Source organism: Stegastes partitus, unplaced genomic scaffold (assembly GCF_000690725.1).
Source record: "Stegastes partitus isolate 25-593 unplaced genomic scaffold, Stegastes_partitus-1.0.2 Scaffold256, whole genome shotgun sequence".
Classification (NCBI taxonomy): domain Eukaryota; kingdom Metazoa; phylum Chordata; class Actinopteri; family Pomacentridae; genus Stegastes; species Stegastes partitus.
In genome coordinates, this window is record NW_007577987.1 from 452,748 (window position 1) to 477,349 (window position 24,602).

Sequence of the window (24,602 nt, forward strand, 5' to 3'; positions counted from 1 at the left end):
TATCTTTGCTTTAATTTTTGTTTTTTAGACGTGTTACCTCAGTATAATGATGTTTTTCCCGACACAGCTATAAAAAAACTGAGTCCAAACCAGAGCAGATTGTAACTCTGCAGCCTGTGATTTAGTCGTGCGACTCTGCTCTCATGCAGACAGTCTCATACCGGTGACATGGTAAGATTCATTAGAGGAAGGCTGAGGAGAGATGTGTCTTGACGGCAGTCGGCCTATTACTGCCATCGTGGAGTGACTGTGCTGTCCTGGCTGCAGGTCAGAAGGTCGTTCTTCCACCACAGAGCCCAGGAAGGAAAACAGTCAATCCTTTGTGGAGTCACGACCAGGTCAGGACAGCGCAGAGAGCCCAACAGTGGAAAAATACAGAGCGCAGAGCGACTGCAGCGGTGGAACGGGCCTGGAGGTATCAGGGTCATGTTATTTTATCAACCTCGTGTGAGACAACCGCGGTTTATTGATACAAGCAGCTGCAGGGAGACAGAGCGGGGAGGTGACACAGAGCAGGCAGACATGAGGGAGGCCTCCAACAAGATGCTGCGCTGCTTCACTGTGTCGATGAGGGATTGCGAAGTGACAAGATACAAATGACTCGTCGTTTCTCAAGTGTAGCTCATTGTGTTACTGCAACTAAAGATTCATTTCAGGAACAGTCTGCCTACAAGTTTCTCAGATACTCAATTGGCCCAATTATTAAGAACAACGTCTGACCAACAGTCCAACAACCCGAAATGTTCAGCGTACCGAAGAGAGCATCGCCGCAGTTCAGTCAGTCTTTTAACTGTAGTAAATAAAGTCTGACTAATGTCTGCATTCTCATGAGACCAAGAAAACACACAAATGTTTACTTTAATCTGATTTTTTTTGTTTAAAAAGTCCAGAAACTTTTGTTAATCTACTATTAAACGGATCATTTCAGCTCCACTTGAACGAAACAGAAATATTAGTTCAAGGGTGTAAATTTGAAGATAAAAAATGACCTGTTAAATAGTTTATATTCATATTTTTATCAGTCCAAACTCAAGTCATTCTCACAAATGACACTGTTGTAACCAAATTACTACTTAGTACTGCATCTTGGTTGGATTAATACAAGAAATAAATGCACACAGACATTCAGAGTATTTTTTAGGAATAATTTATTGCCAGTAGGAAAGCGTGAGCTTGTGGCAGTATTCAATAAAAACCTTAACAAGACCATAGCATTGCTCAGACGCACATAGACACCTGAAAAAGTCACGTGTCCATGGATAACTCTGCACTATAAATATATTGGGTCCCATTTTCTTGGTGGAAAAATAAAGAGGTTCCAAAGTCAAAATGTACAAACAAACAAATTAAAAAAAACAAAAAGAAAAAAAAAAACAAACAACACAAGAATATGCAGTCGTTCATTGAAGACCCTTTTTGAAATGAGCAAGAGACAATAAACTTTTACGAGTACACTGTGTTCAGAAAAGCCACGCTCTTCTCTTATCTCTTTTTTTAATGTTTATTTTTTTTTAGTGAATGTAAGCACAGTAAGGCTGATAATGTCACACCATTTAACTCTTTTTTTTTTGTTGTTGAAAATAAAAGCATAGAATATCTACAAAACCTAGTAAACTTTGAAATCAAAACTGTACATTTAAATTTACATTGAAAATGAGGACTTGTATAAAAACATTTTGCTTGGTTTGTTTATAGAAACAAAGATATTTTCATGAAATATTCTTTTTTGTTTTTTTTCATGATGCTTTTCCTGTTGTACATTGAAATGTTGATCCTTCAGACGATCCACCTCCTGTGTATGATGACAGTTACTTAAAGCAATGGCACCGCCAACTCAAAGGGGCAGGAGTTGGACCGAGCAGATGCAAAGAGGCTACAGTCGCTCCTGTAGTTTCTTCAGATCTTCTCAGCCGAATGGCCCTCAACCAGTCTCAACAACCCCTGTTTTTACTCAGATTCATCGTTTGTGTCAGTGTGCATGTATGTGTGTGGTGTTGGTTTATGTGTCCACATACTGTGCGTGTTTACCGTGAGTGGTGTGTCAAGGGCTAACATAAGGTGTAGCTGTGGGTTCAGGCACTTTTGTTTGGATCCAGTGTCAGACTTCAGTGTGCTGTTGGGAGTCCAGCGCCGGGATGGCCAGCCGCTCGAAGTGGCCCTCGTCTCCGCTCTCGTAGTCGCTTATCATCACCTCGGACTCCTCGCAGCACGCCGACATGTCCGAGCAAGAGGCCGTGGACGTGTACAGAGACATGGACATGTTGTCCAGAGCTGAGGAGTCAAAGTCCCGACTACAGCCTAGAGGGTAGCCCCCTCTGTAACCGCCGGTGCCCATGGTGGAGGCCGGGGTAATGGTGGCGGAGGAGGTGCCCTGGCCCTCGGTGTCACCCCCATCGCTTGGGTAGGAGTGCTGTGGCAGATACTGGTTAAGGCTGTAGAGCTGGGGCAGGGCTGGGCGCTGGCGGACCCCACCTGAGCCGCCCGAACCGCCCACAGACGGGTCCAAGTCTCTGCCGAGGGGCCGCAGTGTGTCACAGCGGTCGCTGTACTCTGGCAAAGGTGGCGGCGGTAGGTCGTCGTTGGCAGGGAAGTCCTCTGGCGGCGGAGGGAAATCGCTCTCAATGTCAAAGCCGCCTGGATAATAGTCGGTGTCGATGGCACTCGGGTCACTGTACAGAGGGGCGGGTGACTCCACAACCTCATACTGTGGAAACTCCTGGATTCCAGGAAGTTGAACACTTGGCATCCAATCAGATGTGTCCCAGTGATATCCTGTGTGAAAAGCAAAGACCAAAGACAAATATTAGGTCTGTGACAAAGCTCAATGCAACACATTGAGCTGTTAACATCCACCAAATGCCATCTTGTTAATGTTAAAACCCCACACCATGCAACAGCAACACAGGTCCAAGTAACACCAACAAAACTTAACGTCACACAACTGTCTGAACAACATCTTAACACACTTCACAAATGCAACGACAGTGAAATAAAAAACAAAAAAACAACAGATCTAATTCAGTCTCCTTGTTATTTGTTCAGTTATCTTTTGTTAAATGCTAAAAGTATGTCAAAAAAATTCCTTGTTTTTTTTAAATCGTCAAACTATTTTTGATGGCTCTTCTTGATATATTCATAAATGTGTCTAATCAAAGATGAGCGCTAACGCTTGCAGCGAGCAGAGAGATAATCGCCGGTGTTATAGGAGTGTGTTTGGACATCGGTTGGAAAAAAACAATTATTGGTATTGTTAAGTTCAAACTAATAACACCAGTGATGGAGGTATAAAATACAGCTTTGCATCCTACTGCAGCTATTGTGCCAATATGTTGCTAAGTGACATCACTTCTGAACAAATGTATTAAATATAAGCAACATATTTTGCTCCAGTTGCATTTTTTTTACTCACTCTGGGCTTCTTTACAATTAAAGTCTATGGCAACAGCACAACCACGGCTACAATCAGAGAAAAGTAAAAAAGTGTCTTCTGTGTAAATGTTTATTGTCGTGCATCATAAGTTGAATTTCGTTGATGATTTCTTTTATAAAGATTTAAAAAATAGTTACTACTGGCTTCCGGGTGCACTGAGGATCACATATTTTTTTGTTTTTTAGCCAATCTGTTTAGCAGTTTAGCAAAATTTTAAATGACACATGTAGAAAAGGGAAGTTTTCTGATCACAGGTGAGCAGTTCAATGACTGTCGGATAATTCTTTCTGTTTTTATAGTTTCTGGCTCTGATTAGTGGCAACTATTAAAAAAAAAAAAAAAAGTTGATGTGTCTTTTAAAGCGGTGGGTTTTGGGGCTCAGAAGGTTAAAAAGATAACTACACCTCACCCAAATGCACAGTTGTCCTTCCCTCCACCTCCGTAATCACATTTCAAAATAAAACGACATTTTGACACACTCTTAACACTGGTAGCACAAACACACAAACACAACATGACTAAGAGGATATCCAGTTAGTGACTGAGCCACACCTTTGATCATCTTAATGTCATCAAAGCCATGCAAAGGAGTGTTTCTGGGGCGATAAGTAGTCTTACAGAGGCAGACACAAACACCTTAGAAGACCATTGCTGCATAAAGAGCGCTCAGCGTCACAGCAGCTTTAAAGCTCCTCTTTTAGGATTTAGGGTTAGTGGGTAGAAGTTAGAGGATGGGATCAGGGTAAAACCAGGCAAACAAAGATGAAAAAACAAGTCACCTCTTGGGTTCTTGAGATCATGAGCCAAAAAAGACTCTTTACATGAGGCAAAGAAGAGGGAGAAAAAGAGAAAGAACAAGTCACGTTAAAATCTAACAGGAGAGAACAATCGACTGAGAACATGAACGAAATGAGGAACACAAGTAACGATGACGGGAATGACAGGTAAATGAATGCACAACCGCTTTGCCATTTTCTTAGACAGACTTCTTAAAAGTGCGAGTTGGAGACGAACAATGCCGAGGCAACGCTTAAGCTGCCGGTTTAATTTTGTATTTGCATATCTTTTTAATTAGCAGCTGAATCTTAAAAAAAAAAAAAAAAGGCAGAAGTCAGGGTCGGATGAGGTTTGTCAGTGTAAGATAATGGCAGCGCTACAACCTACACTTCACATCCCAACACCGAGAACAAAACTAGCGGCAGATGAAAGCTAGACGAGTACCTTCTCCTTCCACCGTGTCAACAGCAGAGTTGACAAGGTGGATTATTGTCACTATGGAGGCTTGTGAGAGGCAGGGGAGAGGAGGGGGGGGAGTGGGTGGAAGAGATCTTTCATTAGTACAAATGCGTCTATCATTTGTAAAGAAAGAAAAGGAAGAACAAAGAAGAGACACATATGGAATGCGCAGTGGTGCCAACACTTCCCACAAATGTTGTCGTCCCTGTTGCTGGACGAACTTTGTCTGTTGTGTGTCTGAGGGGGTTTCATGACTGGGCACAAGACAATGGAGGAAGGCAACACAGTGGTGTGTGTGTGTGTGTGTGTGTGTGTGGAGGGATGGAAGGAGAGGAGGGGGGGTCTGGTTTTGTTTGTGCAAGATAACACACAACAACAACATACTGAGATGCTAGCGGGTGCCATTGACAGTACAGATGGAAGAATCAGTGAAATTCCCCAGAGATATAAACACATTTCCAACCCTAAACACAGAGAGAGAGAAAAAAAAAAAGGCTGTGTGTGTTTGGAAAACAAACTGAGGGAATGAGGAAATAGAAAATACCTGTTTGGAACGGTTCTAATTGAAATTTAGGATTTGTTTTTGAAGGTATAGGATGAAGGTTTTGATGACTTATGAGCAGCACAGTCCCCATCATGGCGTCCCGGTGATGACGACGGGTAATTAAGAGTGATGTGATGGAAAAATGGGAGAACATAAAATATGCTTGTATACCCTTGTGATATGTTCCTTGATATTTGCTTTAAACATCCGCTTGTAGCTATGTTTTGAGAAACAAAAAAAGAACAGACAAACAAAAGAAAAAGAAAAGGCATGCTTGTAAATTTAAAAAAAAAAAGAAGTAAAAATGCAAAGTCAATGATCCCATGAGTCAAACAGAAAATAACTGCTGTTGGAGTAAGTCATCAAACCCCTTTTTGAAGCTTAACTCAACAGAAAACAAGGTCAGATTTGTCGTTTTTGATCAATAATCTCAGGAGAATGACACAGTTGTTGTGATTGCTTCCGTCTGTACCGGTAGTGATTGAGGACTTACAGGCTGGACCCCCTATTTAAAACCTTGTTCTGGATCTGTGGACTGATTTGATCCATATGGGAGCTGAAGCCCCGCAGCAAAAAGAAAGAGAAAAGAACACATGACCCCACAGCCACTATCGGGCCATCCATTCTGAGCATGCAAAGAAGAAGCGTTAGCATTGAAATCAACACAGGACAAAGGCAACTGTTGCAAAAATCCTGCAGGCTGATCAGAACAAAAAAAATAAATAAAACATCTCATTGATTTATGTGTTACAAAATACAACATTTTTCAAACTATGTTAGTTTCATGTGAAACGCCACAGAGGAAGCGCTTTGACATGGCAGCATACCGTTATCATCGCAGGACTCTGACTGGAAGGAGCTGAGGGAGTGGACCTCAGACATGCTGCCTCTGGTGTTGTAGGGGTGACAGGCGCTGTCCTCCACAGGCTTCTTGGTCAGGCACGGGTCCAGGTCCACCACTTTAGCTGGAACACAGAGCACAGTGTTTTAGCGTATAACCTCCATACTGTAACATGGAGAAGGTGATCATTACCGTAATGTCCGGACTATAAGGTGCTACTTTTTTCACATGCTTTGAACACTGCGGCTTAAACAATAATGCAGCTAATTTATGGGTTTTTACGAATTTGTCTCGAGACGAAAGTGACATTGAGAGTGACAACGAAAGAGAGACCGAGGAAGTGTGTGACGGAGTGATTCTGAGGCTGTTCAATTCCGACACTGAAGACTTTAGTGGTTTTAGTGCGCAGGAGGAAGATGAAGATAGCGATCATTGACTTTTCCTGGTAAGCTGCTGCATTTTTTATTTTTTGAACCAGCCGTGTTACAGGCGCTGTTTGGGAAAAAACATTTACGGTATGTATTTGTGTTTGCTAAAGGTACATATTTAAATATCTCATGTTACAACGTGGACACCTGCAGCTTATAGACAAGTGCAGCCTATATATGTATTTTTTTCTTTTTAACGTTAGTGGGTGTGGCTTATATTCAGGTGCACTCAATAGTCCGAAAATGACAGTAATCATAGTACTCATTTGGAACTGAACGCAACTCTTGCCTTGGATGAGATGAGCGAAGTTCAATGAAAAACTTACTGTCATAGTCATAGTCCCAGTTCGGCTTCTGGATGGAGTCGCTGTCTGAGACGGAGTTGGAGGGAGGGGGAGGAGGGAGATTGGGCGCTACGCTGCACACGGCCACGGTCTTGCGGTGTCCGTGCACAGAATCCGGGTTGAAGGTGCTGAACTCGGGATGCTCCGGGATGGCCGAGCCCTCGAACGAGTTCCTGTCCAGGTTGTTTCGCGAGTCGCTCGGAATGCTGGGAGTGTAGGAGATGGGCCGCACGGGAACCTGAGGAGGGATGTCCGAGTAGATGTTTTTGTTGAGTTTGGCGTCAAAGAAAGGCCTCTGGAGGAAGGAGTGAGGCACGTTTGAACCTCCGGGGCGCATGTCGTCGTCGTCGGACTTGGACTTGCTGCGACAGGCCCTCTTGCGGATGATGATGAAGAGGAGGACCAGGATGAAGATGCTGGACACGAAGATCACGATGCCGATCACCTCCTCCAAGCCGATGTTCCAGGAGGTGGAGACGAACTCGTTACGGAGCTCAACGCGGAGTTCGCACGTCTGCCCGTTGAAACCCAGCGAGCAGTTACACTTGTAGGAGCCGTACGTGTTCTGGCACTGGCCTCCGTTGGCGCACGGGTTCTTGATGCACTCGTCAACATCACTCAGGCACCTGGACGAGACACAGGAATTCAGCGAGGTGAGTTGGAGGGAGAAACACTGGCTGTAACCGCTGGAGCAAATCATCAGATGTTTTGTAGTTGGGAGATGTTAAATAATTAGGTGAGTTGATTTATAAATTTGAACTAAAAACTGACATACCTGTCTCCCTGGAAGCCTGCCTCACACTCACACACCGGACCGTCCAGACTGTCGATACACTTCCCGCTATTCTTGCAGGGGTTGTCTCTGCAGTACGGCCCCAGCTGGCACCTGAAGTTGAAACAAGGTTACTCATGTGAACAGTAAGAATGGCATGAAAACTTGATTTGTGAATGCAATCAGAGTTTTTGGGTCCAAACAGGTTAAATGTTGCTGGAGGAAATGACATAAATACATACTATATATCATTGCTGGCTAATATTAAACTGACACGAGCTCCTTTTAAGGACACCGATTATCTCTTTACTATGACGAAAATGTTTTTACCAACATGGCATCAATGCTGTGGCGGGTAGTGTTCGTTTTATGAAGATCAGAAAGAAAACACCGTAATACCTTTGTCCTGAGTACTGCCCTCTGCACTGGCAGTAGAAGTCATCTGCACGAGGTACACAGGTGCCGCCGTACAGACAGGGGTTGGAGGCACAAGGACTTATGGCAATCTCACAATGCGTGCCCATGAAAGAGGCCGGACACTTGCAGAAGTAGCCTGTGGAAGACAGAAAACAAAGCTAATCAGGAAAATACTACAGAGAAATCATAATTTCATGATAATTTTTTCTTTTTTTTCCTTTTACAAGCCTGGTGTTTTTTTTAAACTCAACACATCCTGCAGATGTTTTACAAATACCCTTCTGGTGATGGTAAGTAATTATGCCCCCGGACCACTGGCAGGTTTGTAATGTGAAACAGATGCAGAAGTGTGGAGTTTGCATTAACAGCAAACAACACAGGCTGCAACTGCAAATTAACACAGCAATGGCACACACCAGGAATACTAAATGATGATTATGCATACCTATAAAACAGACAGAATTACTACTTTAGGCCTGCCTCCAATAGCTAGTCTTGATTAAAAGCATGGTTTTCAACTCTTCTGCTGAAAATGTACCCTTATTGAGAATAGCAGAAAAAACAGCGATGCTTGATTTGAAGTTAGTTAGGCAACAATAGACAATCAGAGAAAGATTTAAACGTCTTAATCTAACCCAGACTCATGTGAAAGTGCACGTAGTTGAGAAGGAGAAATAAACGAGTGCCGCGAGCTAAGCAGGACATGGCGTACCTCCATTAGGCAGTGATGTGCAGCTCCCGCCGTTGGTGCAGGGGTTGCTGGAACAACTCTCAGCAGGTGCGAGCGCGCAGCCCGGAGCCACGTCCACGATGTCCTCCAGCACAGCGTGGGCTCGGTGAGCTCTGGTGTTGAGAGGCAGCTCCTGGCCATTCAGGGTGATGGCCTCCATGCAGCCGCGGAGCCCGTTGGTGACGGGCAGGCTGCGGCCGTGCCGAGCCGAGGTGAGCTGCTGGCGTACGTGACCGCCAAAGTAAATACTGTTGTCAAGGTTGAGGGTACGCAGAGTGCCCGGTGCTGTGCCTGAGGCAGCGTGCACCCGGTCCAGCACCAGTTTAGCATAGTTGCCGTCCACCTCCAGTGAGACGGAGTGCCACTCTCCGTCGTTAACCTGAGCGCTGTGGACTGACACCAGGCCTGGACCGCTGCCGCAGTCAAACTTGTACTGCAGGCGGCCGTTCACGATCTAGTTTAAATACGGAAAAGTTACAAGAGTTAGAACATGTTTAATATCATCTCATCGGTTCTGCTCTTTGTTCCTGCCTCAGATTAACACTCCACAAAATTAAAACTCACGCTGATCAAATCATCAAGTCGCTGTTACAAATCAGTTTCTGACATCCTCTTATTGGTATGCCATGAAAGAACATTTCAATTCTCCTAATCGTATTACACAACATCACATTATCAGCATATACTGTTGTACACCAGCATTGTACAACAATATAACTTCTGTTCAAGCCTCTAAAATAAACACACAAAGTGCAGATATTTAAAGCCTTACATGTCGACCTGAGACACAAAACTGTGTTGTAGTCAACCAGGTTCTTTGTCTGAACTCTGGCATGCAGACTGCTTTACCAGACAGACTCGAAAAGGAATGTGTGGAAAACTGCTTTCTGCTTCCCTCCCAGTACTAAAATAGCTCATGTGTGTGTTTTTCAGCCCACCACCACATTCCCATAGTCCCTCATGTGAAAGGAGTTTTAAAATGGCTTTTTTTGAACCCTTCAGCACAGTCGGTTGGTACACATGGCTGGCTGGTCTCGAGGGAGGGCAGGTCAGTTGTGTGTTTATTAAGCCCTTCTGATATGGAAATGCTGGGCAATAATATAGAGACGGGCTAAGAAATGCAGGGGGACAGTCAGTCTAGACTTACTTATTATAAGGATGGTTATCAATTCAGTTTTTTAGAAAAAAGACTGAAAGAATAAATATACCCCTGAGTGACTCAGCCGGAGTAATTTCCCTGCAGGGATTATTTAAGCAATTCTGATTCTGATTTTGTTGGGGCTCGACAAATAGTTTACACACAAACACACACCTCAAGGATGCTGTAGTCGGTCCCTTTAGCATACATGACAGTAGCATGGCTGGAGAAGGTCCTGAGCCTCAGTGATAGCTTCATCAGCTCCTTGTTCTCGGTCTCCATCAGATGGTATTTCACGTAACCGTTTCCATTGAACGTCAGCGAGTGGCCATCTGGATTAAAAAGAGCAAGGACAAAACAGCAGAAAAAAGTCAAACACTGGGCATCATTCTTGGATTATTTTCTTTATCGCAGCAAGTAGAGAAAGTTAGGGAGAGAAGGGCAAAAAATATCTAAGATCACAGATAAAGAGATAGAGTCTTACCAGAGCATTTGCCCTTTTTGCCCTCAGGACACACACAACTGTACACAATATCTCTTGGATCTGCCACACACTCCGTACCCTCAGGACAGTGGTTGTTCTCACACAGGTTGGTCACCACAGGACATCTGCTGCCTAAATACGAGAAGAAAAAAAAACTCCACTGAGAACGGCAGCTCTGATTGTACAACGGAGTATTAGGGCCACATTAATAAAGTCATAATTTTACGAGAATTAAGTTGAAATTTTACGAGAAAAAAAGTGGTAATAATATGATAATGAAGTCGTAACATTGAAACCAGTTGTTCTAAAAGAGGAAAGGTGTTCAAATGAGGGCTGTGGAGCATTTCGTTGTACTTCAGCATCGGCTTCACAAACCAGGAGATACTTTATCTTCATTTTATTCTCATAAAATTGCAACTTTTTTTCTCGTAAAATTACTACTTTATTCTTGTAAAATTACAATTTTATTCTTGTAATTTTTCAACTTTATTCTCGAATCTGTGGTAAAAGATCTTTCTCAATGTGGCCCTAACACCCCGTCGTACTAATAGATCAATCATGAGTAAATGTGAGTTTGTTTGCGTGGAAGCGTCGTCAGCGTACCTTCACACTGGCAGGTTGCGACTCTCTGGTGTCGCGGCGTGACGAAGCTGAGGCGGGCCGTGCTGTACGTGGACATGGAGGTCTTATCCAGGGAGATGACCTCGTCGCAAAAGTGTAACGGGCAGTCCAGACCGGCGCACAGCTTCTGCACCACCCGCACTATGCGGACCCCCGTCATCTCCTCGATCACCGCCGCAGAGGAGTTCAGCTTCCGGAAGACGACCTGAAGAAAACAGAAACACGGACGGATTCAATAAAGGGGATTCGCGCTGATATGAGAACTCCATTAAACCATTAGGAGACTGAAAATGAAGCAGCAGCAGGTCTGATAAGTGATTAATGGTTGGTTTCATTTGAAGGAAAAAGCTGAAACAATCGGCTGATTAATCAGTTAAGAAATTAATTTCGATACTGATTATGCATTTTGTCCTTTTTTCAGGAGCAGTTAATTTTCAGTTATTTCTACACTATACATGTTTAGAGCTCAAACGATTAGTTGAATAATCAGATACGTCAATTATTCAGCAACTACTTTGACAACTGAGTCACTTTTTTTAATACAAAAACAATAAACATTTGCTTGTTCCAGTTACCTAAAGTCCCTCTCTAGTCATTGATTAAACCCAAAATCACTAATCTCTGTGTATTAAAGCTTTCATTTAGAAGAATTGTTAATTTTTTCTAATTAAACAACTGAAAGAAATCAGCCTGGGTTCTGAGACATGCTGACATCTGGGAAATAATCATCAGATTAGTAAATAGCAGGATAATAACCTGTTAGTAAAATCGTTTGCCGTAGCAGCACAATCCACCACTGATTTTTGCAACTGGCTGCTCTTACCTCCTGAGATTGGTAGGGGCTGCCAGATCTCTCCAGCGTCAACAGGACATCCAGATCTCCTTGCTCTGAAGGCTGCAGGCTCACCAGCTGAACCTCACTCCTCCGAACCCCGGCGATGTTTCTCAGCGCTCGCTGGAAGTTGCGCCAGTAGTCCCCGATAAACTCCTCCGGGGCGATATTAGCGAAGCGCACAGCGATGGAGTTGTCCAGGGCCTGACGGGTCACTTGTCGAACGTGCACGGTGACATCAGCAGGCGTGGTGAAGCGTCCGTCGGTCACCGTCACGTTTAGAGGGTAGTGGCCCACGTCGAGCGGCCGCAGGGCGATGACTTTGCCATCGGAAGCCGAAATCGAAAACAAGGCGCCGCTTTCGTCGGAGGCTGAGGGCGATGACGGGGCGAGGCTGTAGGTGAGCGTGTCGTAGACGTCCTGGTCGGTGGCGTGGACCTTGCCGAGGACGCCTCCAGGATATTCATCCCCAGCAGTGGAGACGAAAATGTCCAGCGGGAGAATGGCTGGAGGGTAGACGCTCTCTTCTATTATACGCACGCTGATGAAGGCGGTGGAAAAGAGCTGAGGTTTGCCACTGTCTGACACCTGAACAAGAGAAAAGAGAAGGAGGCACATCGTTTTATATTTTTTCCAACAGCAGAGGGCAATCAAGCTCTTGCGCTCCTCATATCCTTAAGATACCAGCATCTATACACTGTAGGTGCACCAGACATTAAAGCCAAGCAGACATTTATGAGAGCAGACATTGTAACACTTTCACAGGGATGGTCAACGGTTCTGCAAGAAATAAGATGACTCAGATCTCAGGGTGCATTTCATGTGTAGCAAGACATCACACTTACATTTCATGTCCCATCTGCCCACTCAGTTTTTCTCTGTTCTTTCCTCTAAGGCGACACGTGATCGAGCTAAATCACAGCAAATGTCTTTTATTTCTGCTTCTCCTTGAGAGTACGACTGTTTCAAGTGAACGTCTTACATGAAGTTGTTTGCAGCAATACAAGCTGCATTTAGAATTCATTTGGAAGCGTTGAAGGATGGAGATGCAGAGAGGAACGCTGACAGAAAAGGCAAATAGAGCACACTGACCGTTCAATCAATACAACCTCTCAACTCTGGCTCCTCCTCAGTGCTGTGACTCACCTGTGCTTCAAGTAGGTAGTGTTCTTTACTCTTCCTGCTCAGCGCCCCCACGGCCAGCAGAGCTCCCTGCTGGTCGATGTGGAAAGCATCGCCCTCGTTCCCGTTCACGATGGCAAAGGTGAAAGGTGGGCCATTGTGAGAAGCATCCCGATCCGTTACGGTGAACTGAAGAACACTTGTGCCTTTTGGTCGATTCTCCTGTTGGGAACAAAAGAGGTGTGTTTAACACTTGTGGGGGGGAAGGAGGTTAGGTTGTCGTGAAGTGAATGATGTTGAATTCTGCTACGTTCAAATACAAATACAAGTTGAGTTATGCACTTAGAGAACGCTGCTGCGCTGCAGCAACAACGACTGTCAGAAACGGAATTCATTTAATTTCCCTTGGACGATTTATTTTTTTCGAGCTAAAAAAAACCCCCCAAACTCCTGAACGCTTTATTTAAGCCGATGAACACCAAAACTTGCTGGCAGGTTTGAAAAAACATGCTTTCCATATTTCTTGGAGCCAGAAACAGTAAAAATTTGCAGCGGTCCTTGAACTACTCATCTGTAGGACAACTTGATCAAATGTAAGATTAAAATTATAACACAGATTCGTTCTCTTCCGCATGATTTGCAATTACTTCGCTGATCCCTTGACTTTGCATGTAGCACAATCAGGTCAAAGTTTCTATCTGACAAACACTTCCATTGATGGAAACATACTTTCAAACCTACTGACGCTGCCACCAACCTTCAGCTCCATGTAATCACGCAAACACGCTCCACTGAGATGGTTAACTTAGCAAACATTCGCCCGTCAACAGCAGCATTGTCACTGTTAGCCTGCTGTGTTTAAGCACAGCTCCGCTTTTATGAATCTGGCACTGATGTTTGTCAGTTGTCCTTGTCTAACAGCTTGTACACAGCGCTGCAGCTAAGCCTCTGATGAGTAACAGTAAAAGAGAGCACGTCAGTTTTATAGGCTTTGTCTTTGTTTTTCTGTCCCTGAATGGGCTTCACATCTGTCCCTTCTGTTGACTCTTTTATGTCCTCGCTCAAAACTCACTTTTATTCCGAAGTGTTGAAAAAACTATTGATCTTTCTGGTGGTGCGTACAGTATATGCGTGCTGTGTGCTTTTTTACTTGCTCTGTTTTAGGAGGATTTAGTACTGTACTTTGATCAAGGCTTAATGGTGCGTAAATTAAAGCCAGCGAGGAGGCAGAACCGGGCTTCATCCTGAAGAGTTTGACGTGTTTGCAACGTGTACTATGCCTCCTCACAGCATCTCTTAAACTGATCTTTTTTTTTGGTTTTCTAAATAGACAGGAAAATTGGAAACAATTCATCTTCCCTCCTACCTTTGGATTCACAGCTTTCTTTTTTTGTTTTTTATCTCTAAAACTGGAGCACAGATACTTGTAATTTTTCTACTATACACCTCCCCATCACTCCAGCTCTTCCAGCCTTTATCAGCTTAGTATCTCTCACCTCCCTTACCTTTCTCCTCCTTTACAGTCCTTTCCTTTCATTCCTGATTTGCATTTTTATACTTAAGATGCAGCCTCTGTCTTTCAATCCCCTCACCCGCCTCTTCCTCCTCTTTTCTTACCTCTGTTCTCGCTCCATCCTCCTACTTGCTTCTTGACATTCTAGTCGCAGTCTCCCATTATTTCTCCCTGTTAATCCCTCTCTCTGTGTCCACTGCAATCCCCCCCCTGCACCTCCTCCTCTCTTTCTTCCTTTCCATCTGCTTCATTCTCTCTCCACCCTTAATCAGTTATCTGCACTGACCCCCTTCTCTTCCCCACCACCACCCCTCTCTCACCTGGATGATGAGGCTGTAGTTGGCCTGGGAGAACAGGGGCGGGTTATCGTTGACGTCTGAGATGTCAATGTTGATCATGGCGCTGCTGGAAAGAGGAGGCACCCCGTTGTCTGAGGCTACCACCGTCAGAGTGTACCCAGATGTCTGAGAGGGGGAGAGAGAGAGAGAGAGAGAGAGAGAGAGAGAGAGAGAGAGAATCACCATCCATACGCAAAGCTGCTTTTGTAAGCAATAATGCAGCTGAGATCGGTAAACAAGCCTCCCTATTAGGCCTGACATGACTCTGATTGGATTCTGCATAGACTGCAATTAGTTCCTCGGTGGATTAAACTGTATGTGAACAGTCAGCATTGTATCTGCTGTTTCTCTTACTCGCTCTCTGTCCAGCTGGCGAGCAACTTTAAGCTCTCCTCTGACCGGATCAATGGTGAAGGGGCTGCCTTGGTTACCGTCCACAATGGAGTAGCGTACGTGATTGTAGGAAGGCCCGTCGGTGTCCTCGGCCATCACCTTTGAATCAATCAAACATAAACACCGCAATCAATCAGTCAATCAGCAATCCCTGAAGAAGAGTTGCCTGTGTACACGTTATGCCAACACAGGCTCCAAAAACCTACTTTCTCACTGGGGGTTACTAAATGAACCCAATTATTATTTCCAGATGATGTTGTGCGTCCAATCCATGTATGTTCTTGTCACAGAGACTAACAGGAAATGATTTGTCACACTTCATGGACCAATCAGGATTTAGTCACATTTGAATTAAAAGCTGGTTAACACTCAGTTACATTGTTCTAAACTTCATCTTTGACTATTTAATTAATGTTGCATGGGAATTTGGGGGGATTTAAATTGAAGATTTTTTAGGAGTTTTAAAGCTCTAAGGCTGAAATAATTAGTCAATTAGATCAGCTGCTCAGTCGACAGATCAGCAGCAGTTTTGACGACTGATCAACTCTCCCGTTATCTTTGGGGTCAATTTAGCCCCATTTAATGTTTAATATCTCTAAATAAGTCATTGATATATTTTTTCAGTTTTATTTAAAGGGCTATTTACACATAAACTTGAGTAACAATTTTAATTCTGATATTTTCTGGAGGTTTAAATTGCTGGAGGTCAAATTGAACCCAAGGATAACAGATGTCAGTAAATTTGAAGGTAATAGGAGGGTTAGTACTCCCAGTTGAACGCTGTCCGAGATGTTACGTTTCTCTTTTATATTGGATTAAACAAAGCGGCTCCAGGTTGAACTCGTAGTCACTCAAAACATTACTTTACCTTGGTTTTTTTCATTATTTTTGAAATACTTTATCTAGAAATAATGTCTGTTTAATCACAAACAAACAAAAAACTGTTCGTTGCAGCCTTACGATATCATACAGATGCTACAACCCTGGTCCTCCCGTTCACCCTCCTCCACACAGTCCTAAAACCCACCAGCCGTCACACACTGAAAGGGATCCCCGGGGAAATCAGTAGACAGTGAAGATTTACAAGTATGGGACAATGGCAGGTATTAAAATCTAATTTTCTGATGGATAATTTATATTCAGGTACATTAGACTCGCAGATAAATGGCCATAAGCAGAGGTCTTTTACGAGGGGAGGGGAGAGGGGGTGGGCTGCAGGCGTAGACGGCAATCGATGGGAACAAAAGGTTGAAAACGCCTTATCTCGGACGGTAGCTTAATGAGTCAAATGCCTTTTAATTAAACTGTTTGAGCATGTGTGTCAGATAGTGCAACCAGAACAGGGGTGCAGTGAGCATGAAGAGCACTGGTCCTAATTTAGCTGTTCCACCAGATGGTGATTTGCCACAGGTGCAGATATGTGATAGTGCATTCAGTGAGTAATGGGCAGAGAGGAGAAAAGGCTGTGAGGGAGTCAATGAACGGCTGAGTGAGAAGGTGAACGAACTGACAGATTTAGCTGGAGGAAAGTTAAGACGAGGAGATGAAAAATGTCTCTCGCCCCGCATGTAGTTTTATAGTAATTATGGGGTTACTCCCCCACAGCAAGCAACCTGCTGTATATAAACACGTCCCTGAAGACAGCGTGCACATTCTTACCGCCATCACAGTCTTTCCCAGCTCGGTGTCCTCGCTGATGACGGCTGTGTAGACGTCCTGGCTGAAGACAGGTCTGTTGTCGTTGACATCAGTCAGGTTGATGTTCACGGTAGCCATGTCACTGAGCGGTGGGGAGCCGCCATCTGTAGCCTCTATGGTAATGTAGTATTCATGGGCGACCTCGTAGTCCAGCGGCTCAATCACGAAGATGTCACCTGAGGACAAAGACAGACGGATGTAAGGCAGGAGAGTAGGGAGAGCTGGACTTTTTTTTTTAAGAAATGAAAAAAGGAAAACCCTTGTGATATAGCAGTACATTTTAAAAAACACAAATCAACATGGTGACACCCACTGCTTTTTTATTTTTATCTGTTGCATCTGCAGCTTTGTTTTGCAGAGGAGTAACCTGCTGCAAATAAGTCCTTTTGCTGCTCCTGTCATAAGTTGTGTCAGTTAGGTTTATACTCCTACATGCAAACATCTTCTGCTCAAATTCACCTGAAACCACAAGTCAAATCGTCACCGGCTGTCAATTGTCATTCAAAAATCAAACCAGTCTCTGCCACACTGCCTTTCGTCGCTGCTTGTTTTCACTTGTAAATATCTGTGTACAGGTCAAGGTGTCTGGCATTGCTTGATGCTACTTTTTGGCCATTTGTTCTAATTGCAATTTAGCATGACAGTGTAAAAGCTGGAAGCAGGCTGTTAAAGTGATCTCCAACATTGGATTTATAACCTCGTATTTGCATAAACGCTGAGGTGGTGATTGGAAACTGTATTCTAATTCAGTCAAATTCTTAAAAGTTTTAATCATTTCATGTGAACTTTAATTTGGCTGAAATAGGTGCAGAAATTCTGTAATACTAAAGAGGACAGTAACAAAAGAAGTTTTCATGCGACCACGTACCAGTGCGTGGATCGACGCTGAACATGCCGTGCTCGTTCCCACTGATGATACTGTATGAGATCTCTCCGTTGGCGTCCGTGTCCCTGCTGGCTGCCTGCACTCTGAGCACTTGCGTACCCACAGCTACATCCTCAGTCACGGTAGCTGTGTATTCCCGGTGCTCAAACACAGGTGGGTTGTCGTTGATGTCCAGGACCGAAACCACCACCTGGCACACCGAGGACAGGCGAGGCGAGCCCTGGTCGCTGGCTCGGGCCTTCAGCTCGTACACTGACTGCACCTCGCGGTCCAGGGGCCGCTCCAGGCTCATTACACCGGTGTGCTCGTCAATTGAGAAAAACCCGTCGGCAGAGTCAACCAGTGAGTAGAGGATGTCGCTGTTGAGACCTAGAATGAGGAAAAACGGGACAAGTCAGTTCTTCTGCAACATAAATGTTTCATTCCCTGTTAGTTCTGATGAAAAACTCTCCAGTTGACAACTTGTTTGGGTATCTGACCTATCACGCTGCCACCCACATCTCAGCCCTTATCATAAACAATAAGCATAATGGCCACGTCAACAGAAATACAGGGTGTCAATAAGCATACTGATTCTTACATTGATGTATTGATTCTTAAATGAGTAAAAACCGTCACCTTCTATCCGCATCCCAAAACATCCATCTTTCACGCAGCCTCTGATAAACAGGAGCTGTAAACGTCTAATCCATGCAATCCTCATAACTCATGTCCTCCCACAAGCAAGACGGTCCCAGAAACAAGACAGAGACGGATCACAATAATAATCATAATGCTCTTCTGCAGGTGGCCCCCATTTGGAACGCGCTATTATATTCCCATTTATCAGGTAAGTGGCCCCATCCTCGGTGGATCTCATTATCATGCCGGAGAGCCTACCTGGGGGAACCCTGCTTATACGGTTTCTCATCACTTTCATCCGGTCTGATCGTCTTTGAGATGATTGCTTAATGGTGGTTAAGTGAACTGAATTGTGATTGCTTATTTGGCCTAATACACAGATATTTGTGATTACATAGTCCTGTGGTTGGAGGGTTAAATAGTAAAGCAGAGCTCGAAGATTTGGTCAATTGACAGGAAATAAAAATGGAAACTTCCTCCCACTACATACATCACCTTCAGCTGTCAAAAATCTATTTTCAACATTTCCTAGACAAGAAGATAATGACAACAATCACTAGTTGTAGCCCTAAATTAAAGACAATATTGCAAAGCTTATTACTCATTTAAATCTCTCTAATCTTAGCGTATAAAGCAAATACACTGCACATTCATCTTCACTGCAGACAGATTTCATTTTGTTCACAAGTGGATTGGTATTTTAAGATTTTTTGAAGCTTTTGGTGGAAAGCTTGTGAAGAACACGTATGGATCGAGCACAGCAACAAGGTAAAGAAAGTATTCGTATTAGAAATTGTAGGACAGTAGCATCCAGGTCGACTAGTTGGTCAATTTGCTGTCATCCAACCCAACTCTCATTGATCAGACAATCCCCTGTGTTGCTTTTATAAGGAGAAAAGTGCCACATCAAGAGCCTTCCAGGATTAGTTTTGGAACCGACTCCCTCTGAACACCCCTGTGTTTTCTCAATGTTGAATCTGGCCCAACCTAATCGAGGTCTCACTTATTTACTTAACATTTACTCAGAGTGGGCTCCAAACTAATCAATACCATGGCGAAGAAGTTGTCGGTGTAGCAACATTTTGTAAAAGCAGATGGCCAAATAGTCAAGTGTGAACTTTGCAAACAGCATCTTGCATATCACAGCTCAACAGCCAAACATGGCAGATAAAATGAAAACAGGAGACAAACTTGTTTGAAATATGTTCCTCAGTAGATCTTGTGCTGGAATCATGAACTGATATAGTTCTGTTTTCAAAAATCATATGAATAAGGGCCGACGCATGCAGGTCTGTTACCATTTCAGTATAAAATATTGAATAGGCTAAATCAGCTGGTGGGTAGAGTGCACTCAGTGCACGGTGGCTGACTTAGTTCATCTACAGATAATGTGCAGAGCGACTGGTTAAGAAGTAGGCACCATTTCAGTCTACCATTAAATTGGTAAGTCTTCTGCAGCCCTAAGAAACTAAATTAAAAAAAAAAAAAAAAACACAAAGGGCAGTGCAAGGGGAGAGGAGAGACACTTGGATCCAGTGATAAAGGACAAAGCAGAATCAGAGAAGGAATTTAGAAGTTTATCACAGATCAAGGGCACCAGTCTGGGTCTGTTTCTCTGTCTGGTTCATATTCATAACACACTGATAAGTGCTGCCTCTCAGAGATTGTAACAGCAGGCTGAACTGGGGAGCAGCGATGTGGGTAAGTATCAAACATTATAGAAGGATCATAGAGGCTGTGGCACACAGCAACCACTGCCAAGAACGAGTCCACTCAGAGATATGCAGAGGCAAATATGGAAGATAAAGCAACTCTTTTCTCTTAGGAGGAGGGTTACATTAGGCTTTGCATTTTGATGGTTGGCTGCAAAGACAGTTGACTGAAGCCTGAGTGAACTGGGTCAAAGCTACAACGCCTTTTTTTTTTTTTTGAACACTCTGCATGTCTGTTTGGGACTTGCTAGCTGTGCTTCAAGCTTGCAACTAAATCAAAAAATACTAGACAGACACACACAAAAAAATAAGTCTTGATGTGTGCAATACCCATGCGTGTGAGAGAAATACTGATCAAATCCCACTCGGCCTTCACTCAGTGTAACTCTAAATAATTATTGCCCCTGGCTAAACTACAGGGCGCACCTTTTTTCCTCCACCCTTCCTTCAAGTACCCTTATCCTTGATATTCAAAATGTGAAGCAAATTTTGTGCCAGTAAAGCCTCCGGGAAGAAATGTCTTAATGCCAACTCCTTCCTTTCACCATTTAACGTTCTAGCATCCTTTTCATTCTGTCAGGCTGTCAGTCCGCCCAAAAAAAGGGAAATAGAAAGAGACAGTGTCGATTCTCTGTCAGTTAAAAGGCTGAAATGGTTCTTCAAGCTAGCGTGTCCTGCTTCACTAAACCTAAGGTGCAATTTGGAAAGGCAGGTCTGTTAGTTTCCTGGAGAAAAGGAAAAAAAAAAAAGTCTCCTGGAGTTTAAATGAGTGTTAAACTGCACGGTTTAAGCTCTCAGACCTATCCATGTGTGAGCCTCTTAGTGATTGGCAATGTTTGCTGAAAGGAGGAGACGCCTGAGATAAATATGTGGCCCTGTGGCTTTGCACCAGGCAAATGGAAAATTGCAATCATCCCTTTTGAGAATTCAGCTTAAAGAGAGAAGAATTTCATTAGAGTGTAATGGAGCTTTTAATTTGAGGGGTTGATCATTCATGAAATTTCACATTGTTATCCCTCCCTCTTGCCATTTAGTGTAATGCAGATCCACAATGGAAAGATAATAACCTGTGCATGGCCGGTCAGCACCGAACCGAGCTGCATATGCATACAACATGATGCGAGAAAAAATAGCTTTAAGTGTATTCTTGAAGCACAAGTGCGTGCTATTTTATCACGAGTAACGCGCTGGATAGCTGCTAATGATGCTTTAAGAATATTGGACAGGCATTTGTGAGCTTATTGTCCTACAATTAATTTTTTATTGCCTAGTTTTAGAACTGAATTGAAGCAGCTTGTGTTACAGCTTCCAGTGTCTCACGGTTATCTAAAGAACAGGTGATGCCCTTTTATTCTGCTGCCAGAGCGATGTTATGGCACTTTAAATGTAACAAAATTAAAAGCTCTTTAAACAGGTGAAATAAAATCAAGACATCGTTTTACCAGAACAAATGAGGGATTCGAAGAGTTTTCTTTCCGAGCAAAATGTTTGATATCAAATTCCTAACGTTGATTAAATGGTCAATTAAATCTTAACTGTTAATTTGCTAAAATGTTTCCTTAAGCTGTGACTGTGTGGCCAAGCTTTAGATTTCTCCAAATGCTGACACAGTACGGGGCTGCAGAGAGACTGATACCCAGCATTTACACAGACTGGAAGGTGTTATCTTTTTTTTTCCAAAACTGAAGTCACAAGAGCTGGTGATCCATGCCATCCTCATGGATCAATGAAGATGAAGATTCTGACATGCCTGAGATATATTCTGATAAAACCTTTCTCCCAGGTTGCTCTTTTTTAAAACATAACATTAAGTTAAAGTTAGCTCTATAAGTCATCCTTTAAGGCAGCAACATGGAGGCTTAGTGGCAAGAAATGAGAAGCATGCTTTCATCTGCCCCTGCATGGTATTAAGGACCCAGTGTCTGACAAGTACCATGTATTTCAAGTGGTACATCTGTCCTGTTATTATTGGAAACTGCATATGTGCTGTGTGACAAGGTAAAGCTTGGCAGGTGCACCAACTGAGGTAATCGCAAACTGACAGTAGCCGGCTTCAAATATGAACCACTCGTCTTGTCCACAGATAATCAGCTTTAAATATATGGATGAAGGCTTTTGCTAGATTTGCATATACAAACTGAGCTCAAACAGGAAGCAAAACCAAAGCTTTATAACCTATTCTTTAACCAAACTGCTGCAGATTTACCATTTCAAATGAATGTAGGATCATTCTTCACAGTCAGTAATGGGGTCAGTCTACCTACTCTTCATTCTTTTGTAGGTGGTTTCCTGTTAGAGGAGCCGTGCCTGAATAAAACTCCTCACCTGTATCAACATCATTTGCCTGCAGTTTTGCCACAAACGTGCCCGTCTCTGTGTTCTCAAACACTGTGATGGTGTAGGGATCAGAGGAAAACTGCGGCAGGTTGTCGTTGATGTCTTCCACGGCGATGTGGATGTCGGCTTCACAGTAGCGCCCTCCTCCGTCCACCGCCCGCACTTTGAACCGGTGCTCGTCTTGCTCCTCTCGGTCCAGGGGCTGCGAGGTCTTCAGCTCCCCTGAGGGTGAGACAGAGTGATTGTCAGAAAAATACAAAAAAATGTTGGCCGATGTAGAGAGATGTCATTTACTGTCAACAGCTTAAAAAGCCCTTTACATGTGTATGAATTATTTGGAAGCAATTAATCCAAATATTGAGTTTATGCACAAGACAACAAACCTCGTCCACTTTAAAGCACTGTAACGCTCTTATTTACTGTCTACTAACCAAGCAAAAAGCATCCAAACAACTAATGGCTTTCAAGCGAAAGAGAGAGAACTAAATAAGTAATTGAAGCACGACAGGAGGGGGAGGAATGGCGAAGAGAGGGGGGGTGATGAAGGAAAACATCAGAGTTGGCAGCTAAGAGCAGCTTGGAAGTGTCCTGGGATGTGTGGCAGCCAACATTACCACAACCTCTCTGGAAAACTCCAGAGCCTCTTGGCGGTCTTCATCAGCAATAATCCTAGTTGTCTGCACCGAAAAAGAAAATAATATTCTCCCTCTCCGTAACAGTAGCGCTGCTGCTGGAAACTCAATATCGAGGGTTGCCAAAAGACAGCTGGATTGCATTGTTGCCTTATTGTCTGTCTTGGTGTCAGCCTCAGCATATTAAGGCTGAACACTTTGAGATTCTCTGCAACAGCAGGTGCGTTGTTGAGCTGTTAAAATCGCCTGGCTTAGTTTGTTTTGTCCTTTTACTTTGCATTTATTTTTGAAAACTGGTTGGTTTGGATTAATTGGCATTGAGTGTTTTTTTCAGTTTTCTTTTTTCTCTCCCAGCAGCCAGATGGAACGTCTGATTTAGAGGGTCTCCCAGAAGAAATTATTTGCACGCAAAAAGTGTAGCAGCCATAAATTCAATATAAGTGTACAACTCTGTACTTTAGCACCACTGTGGGTCTTTCAGTTGCCCTGCAGGGAAATGTTCTTGGCTCTTTTAAAAATGAATAAGTAAATAACAACTGGGCACGAGAACACTATCTTGCCTCGGTCATAGCTGATAATAAGTCACACACACACACAGAAACACACACAAAAACAATAATGTTTCGCACAAGGATCACAGTTCTCATGTAGAATGTAAAAGTGCTGTCATGCTGAGCTGCCTTTTTGATTATATGGCTCGAAGCAAAGGGCCAGGAGTGTTTCATGGGAGACTTTTAACAGGAGTGTCCCACATACTGCTTCCTAACAAGCAGAGTAACCTCCAGCACAGCTGCAATGAAACCTAACTCGATGACTGTGGACACAGATGGATTTGTAAAGAAAGAAAAGACAAATTGTTCATATAAAATGTAATACTCGCTGTTAGCGATTTTCCACTGACCACCATCAACCAAACATCACACGATAACTGCTCCTTGTATAGAACGCTATGTGAACAAATGCCTGTTGCTGCACTGATACACACCTGTGTCAGAGTCAATGATGAACAATTCTGATCCAACTCCCTGGAGCTCATAGGAGATTTGGGCATTTGAGCGGATGTCAGCATCTGTGGCAGAGACCTGCAAGATGAGCCTGCCAGCAGGGGAGTCCTCTGGGACACTTTCACTGTACACAGACTGGAGGACAGACAGTGCGAGAGGAAAACGGTGAGAGGAAGAAATTGAAGTGAATAACGAGCAGACAAAAAGAGCACAACAAATGGAGATTAAGAGCTAAGATTACAACAAAGCAGGCTTTACCTTTTCGCATACTGGGCTGTTGTCATTGGCATCCAGCACCTTGACCTCCACGATGGCTTTGGCAGTGAAGATGCCATCACTGGCAGTAATGTTGAGGAGATAATTGTCCTTCTCTTCACGGTCCAAAGGCTTCCTGACGGACACCTTCCATTCATTCTGAATGTGTTCGATGGCAAATTGGCCAAGAGGGTCGCCTCCTGTTTGGTGTTAAAAGGAAATATATCATTTTAGCATCACCATAAACTCTGGAAGCAACCAGAGGCATTAAAAT

General features: G+C 43.6%; 1 protein-coding gene across 2 annotated transcripts in view; it reads right to left on the reverse strand.

The window, feature by feature from the left end:
- Nucleotides 1–1,131: 1,131 nt before the first annotated feature.
- Nucleotides 1,132–24,602, reverse strand: part of fat1a (FAT atypical cadherin 1a) — a 74,413-nt gene continuing 50,942 nt past the window's right edge. The window contains exons 11-29 of one of the 2 annotated variants that reach the window (XM_008282080.1): nt 24,332–24,528; nt 24,055–24,208; nt 22,426–22,659; nt 17,750–18,136; nt 16,843–17,057; nt 15,145–15,282; nt 14,773–14,916; nt 12,964–13,161; nt 11,809–12,405; nt 10,968–11,190; nt 10,365–10,496; nt 10,055–10,212; nt 8,725–9,196; nt 7,995–8,148; nt 7,599–7,709; nt 6,806–7,449; nt 6,038–6,175; nt 4,210–4,245; nt 1,132–2,772 (exon numbers count right to left, since the gene is read on the reverse strand). In XM_008282080.1, the coding sequence (XP_008280302.1) occupies nt 2,099–2,772; nt 4,210–4,245; nt 6,038–6,175; nt 6,806–7,449; nt 7,599–7,709; nt 7,995–8,148; nt 8,725–9,196; nt 10,055–10,212; nt 10,365–10,496; nt 10,968–11,190; nt 11,809–12,405; nt 12,964–13,161; nt 14,773–14,916; nt 15,145–15,282; nt 16,843–17,057; nt 17,750–18,136; nt 22,426–22,659; nt 24,055–24,208; nt 24,332–24,528 (5,006 nt within the window). In that variant the 3' untranslated portion in view covers nt 1,132–2,098. The remainder of the gene's footprint in view (nt 2,773–4,209; nt 4,246–6,037; nt 6,176–6,805; nt 7,450–7,598; nt 7,710–7,994; nt 8,149–8,724; nt 9,197–10,054; nt 10,213–10,364; nt 10,497–10,967; nt 11,191–11,808; nt 12,406–12,963; nt 13,162–14,772; nt 14,917–15,144; nt 15,283–16,842; nt 17,058–17,749; nt 18,137–22,425; nt 22,660–24,054; nt 24,209–24,331; nt 24,529–24,602) is intronic. The other variant, XM_008282081.1, reaches the window with a different exon arrangement.